The sequence below is a fragment of the Protopterus annectens genome, chromosome 7.part0 (assembly GCF_019279795.1).
Source record: "Protopterus annectens isolate FY-2018-M chromosome 7.part0, PAN1.0, whole genome shotgun sequence".
NCBI lineage: Eukaryota > Metazoa > Chordata > Ceratodontiformes > Protopteridae > Protopterus > Protopterus annectens.
Genome location: NC_056739.1, coordinates 80,502,616 through 80,525,851, shown reverse-complemented (window position 1 = coordinate 80,525,851; position 23,236 = coordinate 80,502,616). Strand labels below are relative to the sequence as shown.

Here is a 23,236-nt window from a genome sequence, read left to right as displayed (position 1 = left end):
AAATGCATGGCAGTGGTGGCAGCTCACTTGAGGCTGCAGGGATTCCAGGTGTTTCCGTATTTAGACGACTGGTTCATTACTGCTCTGACCAGGTATCTCCTCATAATAGTAAGAGACTAGGTACTCTAAACTTGCTCCCTTCTGGGAATCACAGTAAACTACAGCAACTCTCAGTTGTATCCATCACAAACACTGGAGTTCACAGGAGCACATTTCAGCATAGTTTCTGTGACAGCCTTATTTCCCCTAAACAGAGTACAAACTTTAAGATTCCATGTCGCAAACTTTCAGCCCAATTAATTCTCCAAGCCTTGGGGTCAGTGTCATCAGACATAATTCTTGTTCCCCTAGCTAGGTGTTATATGAGAATTCTTTAGTGGATGCTAGCATCCCAATGATAAAGCCTTTTTCAGAGGATGTCAGTTCAAATAAGGATCACACAAACATGCAAGAAGCACCTTTGGTGGTGGATAAGGTCAGACCAGCTTATACAAGGCAATCCATTCATTCTCCCTCAATTCTCCCTCAACCCAAAGCCATAGTGACCATGGACACATCCCAGATTAAATGGGAGGAGGACTTCCTGGGAAAAAACGTCCAAGGCACTTGGTCTCCCAAAGAGGCCAATTTCCATATAAATATTCTGGAAATGAGAGAAGTGCTTTTAGTCTTGCAAGCCTTTCAGGATGCTGTACCTCTGGGGACAGTTGAAATCCAACCGGACAATATGTCAGTAGTTTGATACATCAACAAACAAGGAGGAATCAGCTTTTATCCCTTGCGTTGAGAAACCCGTGGAGTGTGGCAATGGGCGATCTTATCCAACCACTTTCTGATAGCAATGCACATTCCAGGGAAGTCCAGCATGATAGCTGACAAAATGAGCAGGTCCATTATTTTACCTCACGAGTGGTCTTTCAACAAAATAGTGATGGAGGCAATTTTCCATCAGTGGGGCCAACGTTGCTGCAATCTTTTTGCATCTCTCCTAAACAACAACTGCAGGAACTTCTTTGCCGTAATCCCCCCAATGGGGGAATCACCAAGGGACACTCCGCTGCATGATTGGCCCTCTGGTCTTCTCTGTGCTTATCCAGCAAATCCGTTGATTCCCAAATTCCTACATAAAGCTACAAGGTTAAAGAGCAAAGTCATCCTCATTCCACCTTATTGACCTCGACAGGTTTGGTTCCCCTTCCTTTTGTCTCATCTAATTTACTCACTTAGATTCTGGATCCAATTCCAGCCCTCCTGTCTCATCCTACAGGTACAATTCACATGGAGATATCAAACCTAAAGCTGGCAGCATGATTTCTCCACTTCCATTAATAGCCAAAGAACCTTTGCTCTCCTCCCCTGTCCCTCGTATACTTTTGTCTTCCAGTAAAGCTTCCAGTAGAAAAATCTACAAAAGTAAGTAGAAGAGATTTATGTTGGGTGCATCAAAAACATATCAATCCCTTTTCTGCCCCTACACAAAGTGTACTAGAATTTGTAGCAACAATTTTTAATCAGGGAGCTAGGTCCTCTATCATTAAAGTTTAATTGGCAGCCATCTCTAACTTTCATATAGAAGGCAACAATTCTTCCCTAGCTTCTGCTAAGATATGCAAGGCCTTTCTAAGAGGTGCTATTTTATTTTGGACCACCTAATAAAGATCCTACTCCATGGGATTTGAACCTTGTTTTGCAAGCCTTAATCCATTCCCCCTTTAAATCAGCTGCAAAATGTGTTTAAATTTTTGACCTGAAAGACCTTATTTCTAGTGGCTATTACCTCCACCAGGCAAATTTCCGAACTTCAAGCGTTATCCTCTAAAACTCCTTACTTGATTTTTGATAAGGATAGGGTGACATTTAGAATCAACCCTTCCTTTCTTCCTAAGGTGGTGTCAGAATTCAGTATCAGTCAATCTATTAACTTGCTCATATTCTTCCCAAAATTCGAAAACAGAAGTGAAGTCATGTTACATTTACTTGACATTTATAGACAGCTGCGTTTCTACTTGCACATAACAAAAGACATTAGAAAATCTGATCAGTTATTTGTATCCTTTGCAGATAACAAATTGGGCAAGTCTGTAACAAAAGTGACATTAGCAAAATGGATTACAGACTGCATAGCCTTTGTCTATAATAAATCGGGCATTTCATTAACAAAACTTTTAAAAGCTTATTCTACAAGATCTATGGCAGCCTCATTAGTATTTTTATACAGTCATTCCATGCATGACATACATGCATCTGAGACTTGGGCTAATTCTCATATACTTTTATTACTCATTACTAACTGGATCTGGTCTCAAGGGGAAGAGCAATTTTTGGTTCACCCATACTCAGGAATATAATTCCTTAGAATCCACCCAGGATATAAAGTAGCTGGGGACACTGTCCCAGTGGTTGAGGAATGAATGAAAATTGACAACATCAGATAAAGAAGTTATGTACTTACCATAATGTTCCCTTTGTGCTTTCCATTTTTATTCTTCCTCAACTTCTCACCCACCAACCACCAACCTTTGCCATTTGTGGACTTCTGGAACAATGAGATGCTGTTAAGACACCACTGTGTCTTGTATGGAGCTCCAGGTACTGCTTCCTTTGTTAGAAACATTATTCAAATAGTATTTATGTCATGTAGCAAACAAGATCTGAGGTATGTTAGGGGTTGGTGCATTATGGGTAGGGAGGAGCTCGAGAGTTTCATTTGGCCATGAGCTATAGTAACGTCCGAGTTGGATCTGAGGATCATATCTGAACCCAGTGTTTGAGGAAGAATGAAAATGGACAACACAGATGAAACATTATGCTAAGTACGTAATTTCTTTTTTTGTCCTAATCCCACTTTATTAGGTGACAAATGTTGGTTGTAACTGAGAAACCGAGATTAGCAGTGTCAGTGTGGAAGAAGTTAGCATACTTGTCTTTAGTGGAGAAGGCTGTGGGTTCTGTTCTCTCACCAGTGATATGGATTCCCAACACCGCAGTACAGCATAAAGGGGTTGGTTCCACTCCTGGGTATTGTCTTTCAGATGAGATGTTAAACTGGGAGCCCATCTACCTGAGTTGGCAATAGCTCAAGTGTGTGTAAAAGATCTCATGGTACTTATGGAAAAGAGTAAGGGTCCTTTATTTTATACCAATATATACATTGTTTACAAGAATACAAAATAAATTATAAACATATTTACAGTGTTAATAATGAAAACAAAAGTACATTTCAACAAAGTTAAAAATAACATATCTATCGACCCCCATTCTTTTTTTTCACAACCACCACTTACTCTTTCTCACAATATTAGGAATTACCCAATTACCACTGAACATAATTTCTGTCAGTCTTTGATTCCAAATAACCCATATAATACTAAACATTTATCTAACTTTTTAGCACGTTTTTTATCAAAACCTTCATAAAATCCATAATCATATCCATTTTCAGTTGCTGGTTTTAAATTCAGTTAAATTTTATTTCTATTAATACTTCCCATAACTTTTGAACTCTGTTGCAGTTCAGAAAGATATGATCCGAAGTTTTTAATTCCACACAATAAAGACATGTCCCCTCTCATTTATTTTTTTATATGGCATATTAACCTTCACTGGTAAGTTATTAATTTGTAATTTCCACAAAAAATCTTGATGCTCTTTATTTTTCGTACACCAAACATTTCTTGATTTTATAGCTCTGATCTTTTTGTTGTTAAGTTACTGCATGGATTAACACAGTAATATTCTGTCATAATATTTTGATACCATATTCTTCTGTTTTTTTTTTACTTTGTGTATATTTAATTTCTACGTCCTTATTTTTTCTTTGTAACTTTTTACTTCTTCATTTCTCCACTTTGTTTCTCTTATTTAATCTTATTAAATCCCATTCTTTTTTTTATATTTTTCCATAAACAAGTTTCTTATATAAACACTTTTGCCCCCATTAATTTATTCTAGCACTCAAAATAAATTCAAGGATGTACCATACACAATTGGATTCAGTAGTCCCAAACCTCCCGCATCCTTGTCTACATATAATATTCCCCTCTTAACTGGATTCAGTCTAGAACCCCAAATAAATCTAAATATTAATTTGATAATTTTTTTCTATATCTGTAGGTATCATATGTTTACTCACCATATATGCAATCTTCCCCATCATAGGTTTGTAGGTGTTTACTAGGCTAATGACCACAAGGGCCTTTTTAAGCCTAGCCATGCATCCCAAATCTCTGGCAAGTTCTGGTACCCTTGATAAGTGTAAGCAGGGGCTTGCAAGATGAAACATTTGCAAGCAGAGGCCTGAGAGATGAACCATATACAGGCTTCCGGTGTCCATTAGAGACATAGGTGCCAAACCAGTGATGAATCTTCTGTTCCCCATCCAGTTGTCCAAGTTACACTTGAATTGAGTTAGGGAGGAACTCTGCTTCAAATGGGTAAGGGAGCCTGTTCCAGAGATAAAAGTCTATGGGATACATACCTTTCTCTCCACCAGGTCCTATTTATATCACAGGCATGGTTTAAGTGTTTAGAATGGGTAATTCTGGTGCTTTTTTTTTTTTTTTAAGGATTACAAGAGGTCCATCAGAGTGGGGTCTGACAGTGGCTTGTATGCAAGGCATAACTCTGCCCTCAACATCTTAAGGAGACATAATGCAGGTGTAGGGCCTTGAGGTGGTTTGCATGGGACATGTTACTTATGCCTGTATTCTTTTAGTAAGGAACCTCTGTGAACGTTCCAGTTGTTGGATATGGCTGGTTAGATACACAATGATGGGTCTGATGAATGCCGAATACAGTGGAAGAGTGGCTTCCTTGGACCTAGCTGCCTTACCTTTGTTTATAAGTTGCACAACATAGAATGATTTCCTCACTACTACACACACACACACACACACACACACACACACGATGGTCTATGTGTGAACCCAAGTCCCTGACTACTGGGTCAACTCTTTGGGATGTTTTGTTAATATGATGGTTACCAGGAGTGTATGACTTCCTGAAGGATACTGTTATGCATTTCTTGGCATTTAGTTTTACTCCATGGCTCTGACACCAGTTGTTTGTCTGTGTCAGCCCTTCCTGGAGAATATTTGTGTTGGTTTCAATGACAGCACCTAATTTGCAATTATCTACAAATTTAGTCAGCCAGAAGCCATGGACATTGGCCTTGACTTCAGAGAAGTAAATGCCAAAAAGGAGCGGTTCCAGGGCCAATCCCTGAGGGACTCCGCTTGTGATGGCCTCTTTGTTGAGGTGGACTCCCCAATTCTAACTTCCTGGGTCCTGTGTGTGAGCCATTTGGCTATCCACCAGGTGACATAAGGGTTTTTACCTAACCTCTTGAGGTTGTCAACAGTGCCGGGGTGGGTTATTGTGTCACTTGCCTTGGCCAGGTCAAGATAGGCAGTGTGAACCATTTTGCCTTAATTCATTGCTTTGATGACCTTCTCAAAGAAGTCCAGCAGGCTGAGTAGGCATGACCATCCTTTAACGAAACCAAACTGGGTTGAGTCCAGTGTCTGGAAGGTTACTATGTCAGTACTGATCATTTCCATGATAATTCTTTCCATGGCTTTGCATATGAGACTAATGAAGCTTATGGGTCTGTAGTTTCCAGGGTCTGTAGATGGCCCAGCTTTATACAGAGAGATGACTTTGGCTCTTCTCCATTCATGAGGTACAAAGCCTGTTTGGAGGCTACAGTTAAATAGTAATTTCAGAGGGCCTGATAGGTCATGTTTCATGCTATTTATTAGGCATACTGGGATATTGTCTGGGCCCATTGATGCAGTGTTTTTGGCCTTAGAGAGAGCATTAAAGACCTGTTCCCTAGTGATAGCAGGGGAGATAAATTTGATGGTATTTCTTGAGAGACGGTTGAGGGGAAAAGAGGGGTAAAGTTGGAGCCGAATTTGTCAGCCAGTAGGTTAGCTATATCTTCTGGCTCAGTATAGGTGGCTCCATTTACAATGAGCTCTGCACACAATTGTGTACTACCTTTGAGGTTGCAGACATAGCTAAAGAATGCTATGTGGTTGTCCTTGGCCAGGGAGGACAAATTTACCTCAAATTTGGCTTTGGTAGATTTTTTTTGTCCTCTGAGTTGTTTGTTTAATTTGATGAGAGTGCTTTTATCCTGTTGGGTGCTGCACCTCCTAATTTTTGCCATGATTTTCTTCCTTCTGTTATACAGACTATTCATTTAGTGATTTCACTTGGGTGGCTTGTTTTTTAAGTTAGTTCTGTACCTCTTCATGGTGAGTACAACTGCCTCTGTGCAGCTATTAACATGCTTGTATAGGGTTTCTGTGAACAGTTCTGCATCCATAATGAATTAATCACATGAACGTTTTATTATAAGATAATCTACATTTATTCCACATAATACTTGAGTCTTTTAAATCCTGTGCGTTAAATCCTTAACAACTTGATTAGGTCCAAAAGTATTTCATAATACTGAAATTTCACCAATCCCAAAAGTTATGTCCTTTATTACTTCTTCATAGGTTTGTAGACTTGTAGGTTTGTAGATTAGTACTAGGCTAACTGCCCTCGCAGGCCATTTTAAGTCTAGCCAATTATCCCATGTGAGAATCAAGCCCTGCACCTTGTGTCTTTAAGGTAAACACCTTTACCATTCTGCCAACCTCCCAACCCTAAATGGTGGCAAGTACATTTATTTTTTTACTTCATAGGCAAGTACTAGGCTAGCTGCCCTTGTGGGCCATTTTTAAGCCCGTCCAATTTACCTTTCAAAGGTCAGAATCAAACCCCTGTACCTTGTGTCTGTAAGGCAAGCACCTTAACCATTATAACAACCATTATAAAGTAAAGCCCAAATCCTTTGCTTTTATTACTATTTAGACACATTCCTAAACTTTGTAAACAGTAATTTGTTCTAACAATAATTTGTTCCATCATTTTACTATTTTTAGTTACTAAAATCATCAGCATAAATAAGACATTATAATTGGATACCCAGTGCTCTCATTTTGTATAAATATTGCCTCTATCATATCTTAATCTATTTTTGTCACTATACAATTCATAACCATAGCAGATAAAACACTACTCATAAGACATCCTTCTTTCAGTCCTCCATTCATCCTTATTTCCTCTCTTCACCATTTGTTTACCAATACTTAGATATTACTATTCTTATATACTGACTAAATTATTTTCTGCATTTTTATACTCATAATTTTTCAAAATTCCCCATAATATTTCATGATTTATTGCATCAAAGCCTTATTTATATCTCCTATCATCATTTTCCCTTTATTTCCTTGCTTTATATCATCCACTATTTTCCTGTCATTAATATCAACTGAAACCATCACCCATTAATTCCATTGACACCATTCTCTAATATCTTATTTACTTTTCTATCCGTATTTGTAAAATCTTCTTCACTAACTAATATCTTATAATCTGTATTATTTAAAACTACCAGTCTCCATTTTATCTCCCTCTTTTCTCCTTTCTTCAAAATAAATTTCATTACTCCCCCACAAAGCTGTGTGCATTAAATGCCATCTAATTGTGTATGGTTTCTTTGATATCAAACCTTCTTGTTTCTTAATTCTCTAATTATTCCACTGTCGTCTTTAATGCTTTTTGCCAAATATGGTGAAACTTCATCTTTTTTACCGTGAACAAAATACCTTTGTTTATTCAATAACTCTTTTATTTTCTTTTTATTCTTTTTTATATTATATATTTCTGTTTCTTCATATAATAAGCGTTTTAATTTCTGTCCAAGAACTCTTAATATCTTATTCTATAAATCCAAATAGTCTTGTTTTATTTTTTGGTCATTTTAAATAATCTGATTTATATTTTCGTGGACCTACCCCTCTGACTTTTCTCTTAATTATCTTACCCCCCAGCTCCTATCCTAGTGGAGCTAGTACTCTCCCTTCTTTTACCACTAGAGGGCAGCACACTTCAACCCATGGTAAACTATCTTTTACCGGCAGTAGAAATCCACTAGCTCTGCTGTCCAGCCTTTCTCTGCTATCCCTGCTTCTACTTTTGACTCAAGTAATTACCCCATACCTAGCCTTTCTCTGCTACCCCTGCTTCTACTTTTGACTCGGGTAATTACCCCTTACCCCTCGAAAAACTGAACAGGGAATTATCCTGGTTAGAGTGAGAGCTTCAGTAACAACACAAGCCCTTATCAACTACTGCCATAGCTACTGGCCCACTTACTTTTACTCTCTGCTTAAACTCCCATACCTACTACAGCACCATTTATAAATTATCTTTTCTCTCTGTTCTACAACCCTTTACTCTTACCCTTCTCCCCTTACATAGCTATACCTTGCTCCCCACTTTCAGTTTAGTAGTATCAGGAAATGTCTCTTACCTTTCCTTAGCCTGTAGAATACAGTCTCTCTGTTGAACTGATTGCCTCTCAGCCTCTCTCTGCTCTGACCCGCTCCGTTCGCCCTGTGGCTCACTCCGCTCCCCTACCCCACCCCCAATTCCCACCCACCCCCAGTGGGTCCTACACTTATACTTCCCTAACCACACCCTCTCTCTCTCCCAACCTATCCCATACCTTCACCTCATCCCATACACTTTAGTCACACCCCTATCACCCCCTATCACTCTTAATCAGCCACACCTTAAAATATCTTACCAATTTCACTCTACTCTTAACTACTATAAATTAGTGCCCTCCTCTCTTCCCTTCCCTTATCCTTTATCTTCTTTTTCCCAATCTCCTCACTCCTCTGATTTATAAACTCAATAAAATGCCTCTAGCTATTCTAACCAAGCTAACTCTTGCATTTATACTTCCTACTATCCTGACCTCAAACTACCTTCTTACCTCCTATGAAAAACTTCACTACTGCCATCTCAACCTCCCCCTAAAGCAAACCGCAATCTACACTCATATACCCTCTTATAGTCATACTAATATAACATACACTCCCAGTTACCTACTACCAAAATACCATAGACTCTCCCACATTAAACACAACATACCCACTATAAAGAAAGTGAAACCTCAAACTTGCCTTAGGTATAATTCATTAACAAAACTAAAAAATCCCTCCTTAAAAGATGGTGACATCCACCCCAACCCTGGCCCTGCCAACCGCACTATCCATTCAATCCATCCTAAACTTCATAACTCTCTCCTAATAGGACACCTAAGTATCCAAAGCATTAATAATAAAATAGCCCACCTCCATGCCATCCTAGATATTTACTCCTTTCATATCCTCTGCCTCACTGAAACTTGGTTGAAACCAGTAACTAAAGATAATGTTATCATCCCCCAAGGCTATAACATACTTAGACAAGATCATACAAAATGGAAAGGGGGTGGAGTAGCAGTTCTATTTAAAGATGGACTTCATATCTCTACCCTACCTTATAATCCAACCCAGGATAGTAACGCAGAAGTTCTCATCTCCAACCTCCAAATCAATTCTAACAAATTTTTATACATTATCTGTATTTACTTACCACCAGGGAATAACATCTCTACAATAGAGGCCATATTAAACTGGGTGTCTTCTACTTACCCCCAAGAAACTATAATACTAGGTGACTTTAACACTGACTGGAAAGGTGTTAGTTCAGAAAATCCTACTGCTCATATTAACCTCCACGGCTTTAGCCAAACTATAACCTCTACAACCAGAATTAACAAACCAAGTAAAAAAGAGAGTATCTTAGACTGGATACTTATAAACAAACAGCAACAATCTTATAAGGTAGGAACATTGCCAGACAATGTAAGTGATCATTTTTTAACCTACATCATAAGAGAAAAGAATGATCTTCCCAACCTCCCCACCTTTAGGATAGCTCGTTCTACCAAACACTTTAACTTAGAATTATTTCAAACTGAACCTAATGCCTGTGACTGGAACCCTTTAAAAACCCTTCCACTTGAAGAGGCTGTAAAGTATTTTAACTCTAAATTCCTATCTATCCTAGATACGCATGCACCTAAATGGTCCATCAGAATGAAGTCCAAACCAGCCCCATGGCTCTCTAATGAAACCAGACATCAAATCCTGGCTTAGAAACAAAGCATGGGCTAAGTGGAGAGCAAACAGAAATATCTCTGATCAACTAAATTTTAAGCAATTGAGAAATAGTACAAAAAAGGCAATACTTACAGATAAAAAGAACTACTACTATAAACTGCAGCAAACACATCAACATAATCCTCAAAAGTTTTGGGCTAGTATCAATAAACTCCTTTCCCCAGGCCACTCAAACACCTACCCCACTTGACGCCGATCCAAATACCCCCCATCAAACTGCCAATACCTTTAACTCTTTCTTCAAAGACACCATACAATCTCAAGCTAGACAACTTATCCCAGACAATTCAAGCCTTCCCACTACCCCATCAGGCTAACTACCTACATTTAAACTACAACCCATCTCTACTACTCTCATCTATAAATTCATTCAAAACCTCAAGCCATGTACTCCTTCTGCTGACCAACTACCATCACAATATCTCCAAAAAGCAGCCAAAGCAATTGCCCACCCTATATCTATCCTTATAAATAGAACAATCAAAGAGGGTACCGTTCCAGTTATTTGGAAAATCTCCCATATTATTCCCCGACATAAAGGTGGGAACTAAAATGACTACTCAAACTACCGGCCTATAGCTCTCTTATTACCCCAAGCAAAAATTTTAGAAAAATGCATTCACAAACAACTTTTACATTATCTGTCACAATATAACATAATAGCAGACTGCCAACATGGCTTTAGGCCATCTCATAGTACCACTACTGCCCTTTTATCCTTTACAGATACCATTAATAGAAACCGCAATAAAAACATCCTCTCATCTGCACTCTTCATCGACCTTTCAAAAGCTTTCGATATGGTAAACCACACCCTCTTAATCAATATTCTTCAAGTCCTTTCCTTTGACTCTCAAGCTGTTAAATGGTTCAGCTCCTACCTCAGTAACAGGCAACAGGCAGTTCTCTGGGAAAATCAAATTTCATCTGTTCTGCCAGTCACCCTCGGAGTCCCTCAAGGCTCTATTCTTGGACCACTACTTTTCTCATTATTTATCAATGACCTCCACATAGCAATTCCTCAAGCCACCTGCATTCAATATGCAGATGATTCAACACTTGTATGCTCAGCAAACTCCCCATCTGAATTTTATTCGCTTACTCAAAAAGTTTTTAATACTGTAGAAACATGGTTTACAAAGCGCTGTCCCCTCCTTAATGCAAAAAAAAAAAACAAGCTCCTTCTCTTTTCCACCACTACCAAGTCTTCCCCCTTAGATTTCTCAGTCTCTTCCAATAATGGCACTGTCATATTCCCTGACTCTACTACTAAACTGTTAGGAATAACCATTGACAACTACCTTACTTTTGATCACCATATAAATAACATCATTAAAACAGTAAACAGAAAAATAGGCTCCTTATGTAAAATAAAACCTTTCCTAACTCCAGCAGCCAGAACCAGAATTGCTCATTCCCATCTAATCTCTACTCTTCTGTATGCCTCACCTATTTATACCAACCTAAAGAAACATAATCTCAACAAACTAGCAACTTCCTACAACAGCATCGCCAGATTTGCCACTGGCAATCCCTTTAGAACCCACCACTGTTTGAATCTTCGGCAACTAGACTGGCTTGAATTCCAAAACCAACTGACAGTCTCCCAACTTACGATTGCCCACAAAATATTTTATCAACCCAACGCTACCCCTGTACTCTCCAATCTCCTTATCCCCTATAAAAATCTGAATTCCCTACGTTCTTCTAGCAAACTACTCGCAACCATTATAAAATCTAACAACATGGCTGGTGACTCTCTGTTTACCAACACAGCAGGAAAAAAACTGGAACTTGCTACCTACTGAACTAACCCTAATCACATCCTTGCCTCTCTTTAAACAAAAACTTAAAAAAACCCTCAAAATTCACTGGTTATGCCCCTGTAGCAACCCCGACTAACCACACCCTCCACCCTCTCCCACCTCTGTACTTTATTTTACATTCCTTACAAACTTCAAAACTTTTAAATTCTTATACTTGCAAGTAAGTCTTGCACTGTTTCAAACACTACTCTATATACTGCTGAATAATGTTCTACTAGAAGTGAAAACTTCCTTATGTATCTTACTGTGCTACATTCTATTGTTGATTTTCCAAGTATATATATTATTTACTGATGCTTTTTCAAGTGTAAATACTTTTATTATGTTATAATTCTTGCTGTATTTTTTTTTTATCAATCCTTTCTTTTAACATGTAATTACATTTTAATTTTTTTTTCTATCTTGGAGCTTTTCTCCCTGGGCCTCTACTGAAAATGGACATGTATCCAGTTAGACTAGCCTGGTCAACAAATGTAAAATAAATGAATAAAATTGTTTTCTTTAAATATTAACCACCATTCTGTACAGTTTAAATAATCTCTCATAGTTAAGCATTCCTTCTATTATTGTATTTTATTATCATTTCCTTTTTCATAACAGTTACTCATTATTCCTTTTAATCCCCTTTCCAATTTTATATACTCATTATTCTCCTCAATTTCTATCCAGATAGCCATGTGATCTGAAAATCCTGTATGAGCTTTCTCTTTTGTCTTAAACTTTATACCACAAAATAATCAATCTCTGATCTGTTATTACCTCTACTATATGTATACATGCTTGAATTCTATAGCCTTAAACCTCCAGGCCTCATCATTTCTTTCATAATGTTTTATCCATTTTTGTCATTCCTTTTTATTTTCCTTAAATCACAATAAAAATCTCCCACTGTTATGATATCCATATGGACTATTACATAATCAGATATTCCTCCAAATAATTTGTCCCTTTCCTTATATGTTATATATGCATAAATTGCAATAATTCTACAAACCTTCCCTTCCCATCTAAAACTTACCACTGTTAGCCTTCCCACTCTAACTAAAGTGAAATCTAGTATCATTACACAAGTTCCATTTACTATATTCCAAATTATACCCCGTTCTACAAATTTTCTTTTTGTACACTCTCATCTTTTGTCTACCCCATTACATTTTCTAGTACTATTATATCCACCTCACAATTACACCATTCCAAAATGCAAATTCTTCTAAACAAACTTTTAATACTATTAACATTAACTGATAACATTCTAAGATTATTTGTTTATCTTCTTCTTAATCTAAATGAAATTGTTTTACCCATTTCCTTTTTTTTTTTTTTTTTGGCTTTCATGCTCAAGTCCTGTATCTTCCTTTTCTTTTACCTATAGAATTCTTTTGTTTTTTATAACTTTCCAATCAATGTCTTCCTCATCACTTGGCATCTGATTCAGGCTCTCCCACTTTTAATTCATTTACTTCTGCATCTTGTATTTCCTCTGATATACTCAAAACTGCTGGCAAATATATTCCGAACATCTTCTTTTCGCTTTCTATCATTTGAGTTTAGTTCCTTATTCTCATCTTACTTTTCTTTTCTACATTAAGTTCCTTGTCACCCTATTCCATTAAATTTTGTACCTTTTCATTTTTATTGACATTACATCTTCTAGCATCATGACCAAAATCCCCACACACATAACATTTTTTTATCACAATTACCCACAAAACGACCCTCCTTCCCACAAATAGGCATGTTGTTGGTTGGGCTGAATATTGAACTACTCCTCTAGTCCCATGCACATTTATCATACTTAGAATTTGAACAGTCGTATCATTTTCTGTTTTCAAAATAACATTGCATTCCCAAGCCCCAGTCCATAAACCTCGGTTATCAAACATTTTTACAATGCTTCTCATTATCAGTCTCTGTACAAAATTGAATATTTTCTTTCTTTTGAGTCTCTTGAAAAAATGCCTGAACCATGTATTTATTCCATGGATACGTATCTTTTTTCTTTCAAACCTAGCTAAAAACGTCTCTAAACTGATAGCAGTCTCAAAAAATAAGTCACAATATGTCTCACTTTTAATCCAGATAAAAGCTCTTGCCTCTTGAGCTTTTGTACCTAAAGGTACAACAGATGTGTCCCAGATTTCATATCTGTCAAATGGCTTTTCTGCTTTACCCTGTATCCATATTCCAACCTTCTGCTTCTCCTCACTCTCTCTTTTCTCTTTTTCTTTCTCCTTCACACTCTCTTCCTTACAGCATCCGCAAATTATATCTTCTTTAAATTGCTTTCTTCTTCTTCCCTAATCTGATCCATCGCCTCTCCCCATGATAGCTTATTTCCACTCTCTGGTTCCTTTTCATTGAACAACTACTGCAGTAAGTCATCCAGAACCTTCTCGACTGGAGGGCTGTAACTGCAGTCTCTTCCTCTTGCCATACCGCCACCTCTGAAGCCTGAAGCATTTTTGCTTGGAAAAGCTCCTCAGAATCTGCATATAAATCCATCAGATGGCTTCCTTCTCCAGCATTCACCTCCACTTCCATGACACTCTCCTCCATGCTTTGCAATGCTCTGCCAGCCACCACTGTACTAGGAACAGAGGGTATGCACAGTAATGCTTGTTGACCCCGACGCAGTTAGTGTAGTTTGTTTGTTTGTGTTTTTCGGCTTTTCCCGGTTAGGGCTCGCCACAGCGGAACTCCGGTCCGCTAATGATTGGTAGTGGATTTTTACGTACCGGGTTACCAGCCCTGACGCACAACCTTCAACGAAGGCACGCCCCATTCATGTATGCCTCCACACAGAAGACGCTCTAGCTGAGAATCGAACGGGACAACGTCTTGCTATGAGGTGGCAACGCTACCGCAGCACCACCACCGCAGTTGACGCAATTAGTGTAGTAATGACCTATAAACAGACAAAAGTGTATTTTTATTTTTATAGGAGACTGTAAGCTCAGAGAACACTTGTATAATACACTGTGCACACATGCACATACATACATACATACATGCATGTATACATACATAGCTCATGGACAATCCCCTACCCTGGAAGGGTTAAATGGGGGAAAAACGTCTTAAGCATTGTAACCTATGGCACCAAAGTGTCTCACTCCATGTTAATATGCAGTTTTTCTGCTTTCTCTGATCCTGTAACTTAAATCTCTGCATTTATGATTAAATAGGCAATTAATTAGTATAACAAGATTGTACCAGTTTGGGAATGGAGATCCAGGGCTTTCAGTTTGTTGGTTAAGTATTTGAAATGCTGATGCAGAGAACTACTACTGGAAAACTGTACGAACCTGAAAACTAACTAAAAAGAAAACATGGCATGTTTGTGCACTGTCTGGGCTAGTGTTTCAGTACTGGAAAGAAATCTACTGTTTTCTTATTAGAAAAAAAAAGTTTGTTTGTTGATCTGTGCCTAGTGTGATATTACTGTTTGTGGAACGAAATAACACAACTTGTGACATCTGCTTTCCTTTATTCTTGTCTTCAGATATTACTCTACAGTGGCTTATCCAGCATTCCAAGTCTCGGAAAAGCTGAAACCAGTGGGCTTCTGGAGGTCGCGTGTGCAAGTTGAGTTGGGGTGACCTGCTCCAGCACTCCTCAGTGTCCCTGTACCCCTTCCTTTTTCTTTCCCTTACCTCTCCCTTCTTCATTCCAACTTCAGAGCCACCTTTCTTCCTCTCATTTTACCAACCTCATTCCTTCTCAGAAGTTGAACTTCTCTTTTTACTTGTAAGACACAATGTACTATGTTTTTCCTTTTTTGCACTGTTTCAGTGTGGTCTTTATTTAACAGAAATGAAATGGAAATGATTATGCTATGCTAATTAAGTTAACGAAGCAAAGTGTATTGCCAGTTGTAACCAATCCTGCCGCCTTGTGAAAGCGGATTTCTTTTGATATTTTGGGTGCCAGTAGCTGCACATTAAAGGACACATACAGTACCCTGCCCAGTCCACTGAGGTAGACCCTTGTGAGTGGGGGGAAGGGACTTGCTTTGATAATTGTGATATTAAGGTAACATTTTGCACTGCAGTTTTTGTCACCTTTCAGGTCTCGAGGGGGGGGGATAATAACTTTGCAGAAGGATGAAAGATTTGATTAATCTCTGGAATAGCTGTAACTTTGCTTCACATTTCCCACTTAACACTTTGAATGCTGATGAGGCAATGAATGTAAGTCATGCTACATCAGCCTTTCTAAACTGCAGTGATGCTGTTACTGACTTCAGAACCACACACTTTGTCAGGCATAGTGGCACTATAATGCCATAATTAGAAAACTCTCTTAAACACTGAATGGGGGTGGGGGGGCTTCAAACAGCCCATTTCTTAGAGCACAGGTACTACACAGGCATAGTCCTATGTTAATTTTGCAGACTATAGCTGAACCGCAAGGTTTTATTTACACTGTAGTCTTGCTTTCACCTGTTTATTACTGGACTGAGGACTGATACAGAGGGAAGTGTAAGAAAATGCTCAGGGCTACATGATAACCCACTGATAACCAAAATGAAACCCAAGACTTTCAGTTCCTAAATAAGACCGCACTGCCTCTTGTCAAGATGCACTTGTGACCCTTTAAAGAACAGCAGTGAAGTATCTCTTTTACAGCATGTGACCCTCCACTTGGACATTTTTAAGGTGTGGATAAATGGGCAAATCAGGGTACAGGGCAGTTTTTAAGGTACTTTAGTATTATTTAATGTGTAGTTGGTATAGTTTCTGTTTGTATAATATTTTGTGTATAATGAATGTGGAGATAGGAAATTCTTTTTCTTAAATATGTATATATTGTGGGAGCTGGTGCAGGGCTAAGAGCATGAAAAAGCCAGAACTTTCTGTATGAGACCATTGCTGAGTTATGCATTTCAGCCTTTGTGGTGTATTCAGCAGACTTTTCATCACTTGGGCTTCTTTCCTGATGTGGATACAGCAATCTGTGGCATTGAACAACATATGTAGAAGTGCCCCCTGCCTATCTACCTTTTAACTTATGGAACTTTGTTTTTCAAACTGTCTTCAAATGCTTCTTTATATGCCAAACAGATAATCCTGCAGACTTAGCCAAGGCTCAGCTCTCTGGTGTTGGATCAGCCAAAGAGGAACAGATGCCAAGAGCACCAGCAACTTTGTGTAATGTTTTTTGTGATTTATCTGATAGTACTGAGATGGATAGTAGGGAATTAGTTAAAATTGTCACTTTCCCACTCATGTTTTCTTACTATTTCTTCTTTTGCAATGAAGGCTGAATTCACTACATTGATGGCATATTTCTTAACGTTTATTTTTTTGAGAAGTGTGGACCTTTTCACCATTTGGTTTTGTATGGGAGTATTTCAGACACACTACATTAAGGTCCACATTATGGGTCCTGGAAGGGAATGGGAGAGAATGATGCTTCAGTTTCATGGCTATGAGGGTGAAGTCAGATTGTAGTGTCTTAGAGTGAAAGAAGTTGTTCAACTGGAGTCACTGTGCCACCATTGTGACATACGGATATCACATATCAGATTTCTGCCTTTTACTTGTCAGGCTGTTAGCCCATAGACATTGTACACAACCTGGTTTTGACAGATGAATGGAATATCGGGTCCATGACTGAAGTGATCTGGACTGCACCTCTCCACTGCATTCATCAGGGAGTGCAGCACACTGCACCGCTAGGCTCTACACGTTTGTGTGCTAGAAAAATGAACACTAACTGTGCTATTCGGTGCTGGGCACATGGTGTCTGAATGAAGCTTTTTGCTGGATGCAGAATATAGTTACCACTCGGTTTGTTACAACAGGGAATGTGGAAATTAATAAGGACCCCCTTCAAATTGCATTTAGTACAGTGAGGTATATTAGAAACACCTTTTTGTATCATTGTTTTTGCTGCTTTTCTGGGTGACTGTAGTCCATTTTTCATAGTCTTAAGTTCAGAACATGGGCAAGTTGTGGTAGTTTGCCACTGCTCAGCCTTGTAATTTGCTGCGGTGCGCTTTCATATGGTGTGCCGTAAGTTTTCTTCCTGTATGGAAGAGACTTTTGTGTCTGTGGATTTCACCTGGCAGCTAATCGAGCTTCATTCTTCTGCAGAGGCCCACCTTCTACACTCAGCCAACTCTGTTTCCTTCTTGTGTTTGCACAGTTATGTCACAGGTTACATGCCTGACTGAGTATACCTGCTGCACATTTTATGCTTGTCAGCATTTGGTTAGACACTACTTTTTTGGCTGCACCATCAGCGGTCTCATTTGTCTCCCAAGAATAAAGAGCTTGACATCAGCCATTCATTCCTTCCTAATGTGTGGAGGACCCTTCGCAACTCAGGCTTTTCCCAAACATAAATTGCCAGTGGTATGCTATGCAGACTTTCCTTTTCAGAGCCGACAGGTTTTTGTGAATAGGATAAAGCTGATCAGTGGTTTGTCAAGAGCACCGTCAGATTAATTTGCTTCCTCAAAGTCACATGCAGTATAAAGGAAGGCTTAGGAATTGTATAAATGTTTGCCAGCATGTAAAATGGTTACAGATAGTTGTACTCATTCACTGGGATGTTACTTGGTGAAGAGTCATCTCCCTCTCCTAAGGTCCTTTATCAGAAAGTTGTTGGTTATTAAATTTGGCAGTTTATATACATGAGACTGAATGATAATGATGGATTTCACTAATCTTCCATCGTTTTTGTCTTCATAATGCTTTTGGTAAACAGTACATACTTGGCTTTTCAGAATCTTGTACTAAATTGCACCTAAAATAGCAGATAAATAGTTATAGTCTGCAGAGTCCTGGGTCCTACTGCACACTATAGTGCAACACTGCAGTGCTTGCAGAATGACAGGGCTCAACTGTACACTGTAGTTATACACTGCATTGTCTGCAGACTGTCATGAGCACACTGCTCATTGTACTACATCACTGCAGTGTTTGCAGAGTGACATGGAATAGCTGTACACACTGTTGTAAGGATCGCAGTGATGGAGTTTTAACAAAGAAAACGGTCTTATCAAATGTAATTTCCTCAGTCTTATTTCCCTAAATTGAACAGTCTCAGATTATTTTTAACTGTTTTGTTATACTGTAAGATTGCAGTGTAAATCAGTACTTTTTTCACTGCTGCAGCATTTTGCTCTTTTTCCCCATAGATGTATAACCATGGCTAGGTTAGGGAGTGCAGAAAAACATTGTTTTTGGACTTTGACCCACAGATCTGAAGCAGTTTAAATAACTGAGAATACAAGTCAGTAGGTTGTACACTGAGTTCTCTTAGGGAATCCCTGTAAGGTCTGCATAGTTCCACTGCCCATGCCTGACAAGCCCAATGCACACTGTACTACAGTACTGCACTGCACATAGGGTGGTGAGATCCCACTGTAGTGTCTGCAGTACATTTCACTGCCTGCACACTGCAGTACCTGTACAGTGGTGGGCATCAATGTACAGCTCTGGTACAATGGTTAAGAGAAACAGCTTAACTGTATGGTGGTGGCTGTTCAGAAAGACATGTTGGTCAGGGTATTTGATTGTTTTTGACCAGCCTGACAACACTGAATAAATCCTTAAAGGATTATTGGTTTGGCATCCAGATGGGCTAGTTATTGACCTAAGTAACTGCCAGTTATCAAACTGATCTGTCCCAGTCCAGTACTCATTGGTTGTGCCCCAATACCATTGTTGTTGTTATTGATTCATTATCATTGGTACAGAAGTGAAGGTGGCTGATTCCTATGCACTGTGAAAGGTAATCATTCTGCATTTTGGCTTCCCATTGCATGAATGTGGAATCAAGCTTTATACAGAACAGACCCCCCCCCCTTTATATTTGGTACTTTTGTACACATTCTAGAAGGTCAGTACAGCAGACCATTTAACTGGAGATAGGGGGTGTCCAGCCTGCAAATTCAAAATGTGGCTTTCATTTCCCAAAAGTGGCTGCAGGTTGTGATGCAAAGAGGTTGAATATCTCAGGTCTTTACACGTATCCCAAAGAAATTGGCACTGCTTGGTACAAGGCCTTGCAATTTTAACACAAAGGTCAGCACAAGCTATGCTTTGGTATGCTGGGTATACAAAGAGGTTCTGAGAGTTAGGTGAAAAACTGCAAAGCTGTTTGTCATTCTTCCACTGTGTGCATGTATATATGTATGTGACTGGTAATATAACCACTTCCTGGATGTTAAAGATCTTTTTTAAGTATTTTATGAAAATTACTCTCTGCCCCATCCATTATGTTCCTTATAAAATTATCACCCCCCCCCCCCGTATGGAAGTAATTTCACTGCAGTAACACAGGGTTTTGGACACACTGGTGCCACTGGTGATGTACCACACTGACATCACTAGTTAGGCAGTCTCTTACTTAACAAGTAGCACCTTTATAGGCTCTTTTTGTGAAATCTCCACATATCCCTGTTCTTTCCTTCATCTCACTGTTACTACACAGGAAAGTAACACGAATGTGCACTGGTTCAACCAGTCCACCCTTTGTTCTGCATGCACAGTGACCAGTCCCATTGTGTTTTTATTGGAGGATTCCAAGAATGAGCAGTCAGGGACCGGTGATGCAGTAATGGCATAAAAGCACAGTACTTCATCTTCTCATGAATAGGTGTTAGTCCTTTTACTAAAAGTGGGGGTACTCATCCACAGCTGAAGCCACACGATTGTATGCAGTGCCATCTGAGCTGCCGTGAGATAAAGGTACAGCTAATAAGGTTCACAGTGCCAACTCTGGACATTTAGATGTTGGATAGGTTCAGGGATGCCAGTGCCATTTGTTCACTACACTTCACTTGCAGTTATAAACACTTCATCCCACGCTTGTGTACACTGTTGTATTATGCCGGCGGATTGATTGAGATAAACTCATCTGAAATTTCTTACAGTCAGTAAATATTATGTACTCTCCCTTAAGACAGTGTATAATGCAATGGAAGTAAATGCTAAACAGCATTTGTAGTGTTCGAAGTACACAGTGTAGCTGCAGTGTGTTCCTGGTTATGTGCTGCTATTCCCCTTTATTTTTGTTTTGTAACTATAACTGCAGCCTATTCAGCATTTTAGATGCTGGACATCTAATGAGGACGTTGTCTACACACACAGACACACACACACACACACACACACACACACACACACACACACACACACACACACACACACAAATGAATGCTGCAATATGATTGGCTGGTAGGAGTTGTCTAACTGCTCTTTCCACAAACTCAAGACATCTAGGATACACAGTTGTACTCAAGGCAAGATACTAATTGTCTCTGCATGGGAAAATGAGTACCATAGTTGAGCTGTATTGTCCAAACAGCAACATCTTCAAACATTAACACCCATCTAGGTTCTTGATGGCATAAAATACAACAGAGAAACATATGGTATAGGTGTTTTTAATTAAGAGTGTTCATCTGTAGTGGCAGCATTGCATCAAATGGGAATGATTACAGCTATAAATTGCAGCAAATGGGAAATATTCCATCATATTTTTTTAAACAAAGGTTTACAAATGTACATACAGGCATCATCTATACCACAAGTTTATAAATTCAGTACTGTATCAAATCAGAATGTTTGTGGTCTTCATTAATATTGACTTGGATTAATGATACAGTTACATCATTTTGTTGTGTAATGTGTGTTACAAAAGTATCCAGTTAGAATAAGGCACTGTTTTGCATAAGTGGAGGCGTAGTAGATTTGTCAAGTCATGTGGACATCCGCAGCCAAGGTTCAAAGATTGATTTAAACCACGAAGGTAAAGTTTTACATTATTCTTCAGTGAGAAACAGAAGTAGAGAATAGGAACCATCTGCAAAAAACATGCACAGTACTGCTATGTTGTGGTGAAAAGTTCTGAAAAAACGACTGTAGACCAACATGCATTCCATTTAGTTCATGCTTTTTGTATTCTGAAAACTGGGACAATGCTGGCATTATTACCGTTTTCTGTGGGTGACTGAAAGAGATCAAGTCTGCTGGCTGCAAAACAAACTGTTTCTCATGCATTCATACAGCACCCTGATTTAACCAGAGGTTTCAGATGGATCTGCTGGCTGTTCTCCAGGGCATTTGAGACTCACGCCACCCACTTCAAACTGCGGGTTTGAATGTAGCACCTTGTACACTTTGTTGTTATTGCCTTTTTCAGTTGCACATGACAGAATGTAACACATTTAATTTTGTTTTTGTGTTGTATCTTTTTTTAAACTAAACTTGTAAAGTAATTTATTTTGTGTCTGATTTTTCTTTCTGATATGCTTGCTGAATAACTGTATGTGTAAGTAATTGATACTGTCACAGTTTCATCAAGAATTGAACCTTACCCACAATGTTTTCCTGTTGTACATTAATTGCAGTAGCCACTACCCTGCCTGTAAACATTACATTGTCCGTAGGCCAAGTGCTTATGTCCTGTTTACACTGGTAGTTAGAATGAATACAGAAGGCTTATTAACATAGCCATTTGCCTTGGATCTGTTTAACAAAGTAGCTGTGCTGAGATAGGGTGAGGTAGGTTCCACTTTTGCCCTCTTGTATGTTGTACTACCACCCATGCAGTGTAGATGCCCCCCCCCCCCCATGCTACATCTTCTCCTAATGCTTATCCATTGTTGGAAGGTTTAACTGTGACATGTGCTGTAACTTTTTTACTTGCTTGGCATTCTAGTCTAGCCTAGTACCCCTTGGCATATCAAAGGAAGGATGCGTACCTGTTGTATATCATAAGCAAGTTTACTGGCTCCTGTTGTTTAAGATGTATTTCAAATTCAGCATCAGCATTAATACTTTCCCAACAAGTTCAGCAGTGGCTTACCTGAACCAGAGTGAGGTGAGAGTCTCTTAGTTACTTCAGTACTGCATTGAGAGGTAAGTCATGACTGAGAGCTGATAGCCTGCCTTCATTCTAATCTTTTGTCACATTCACCCTTAGATTTCAGAGTATGCATTTACACTGCATAGGCATCATGGTGATTAAATATCAGAGTGAGAAAGCAGTCCACAGCTGCACCTTAATTCGTTAACAGGACATCATCTGATCAGGTCAAATGTATGACTTCATTCCTGCTGAGAAACATGTAAATAAATGCATTCAGGGTCTGGTTCTTTCATGCGAGGGGGTGGGCCTGGTGTAGTTTAACAAGAATAAATATGCTGAATTTCCTTTAAAGCAGTGCAGATGTGTGGAGCAGACAGCAGTACTTTTGAGGTCTTTAACATCCATTGCATGCATCACTGAAAAGGACAGTGTAACAGTTGGACCACTATATTGTATGACCACATCCTAACTTTTGGCTCACCATTAGGAATTCAGCACATCTTTTCA

General features: G+C 38.9%; 1 protein-coding gene across 1 annotated transcript in view; it reads left to right on the top strand.

The window, feature by feature from the left end:
• ARL8A (ADP ribosylation factor like GTPase 8A) overlaps nucleotides 1-22,136 on the top strand; it is a 425,175-nt gene extending 403,039 nt beyond the window's left edge. The window contains exon 7 of the mRNA XM_044076498.1: nucleotides 15,405-22,136. Coding sequence (XP_043932433.1) covers nucleotides 15,405-15,454 — 50 coding nt within the window. The 3' untranslated portion in view covers nucleotides 15,455-22,136. The remainder of the gene's footprint in view (nucleotides 1-15,404) is intronic.
• Nucleotides 22,137-23,236: the final 1,100 nt, after the last annotated feature.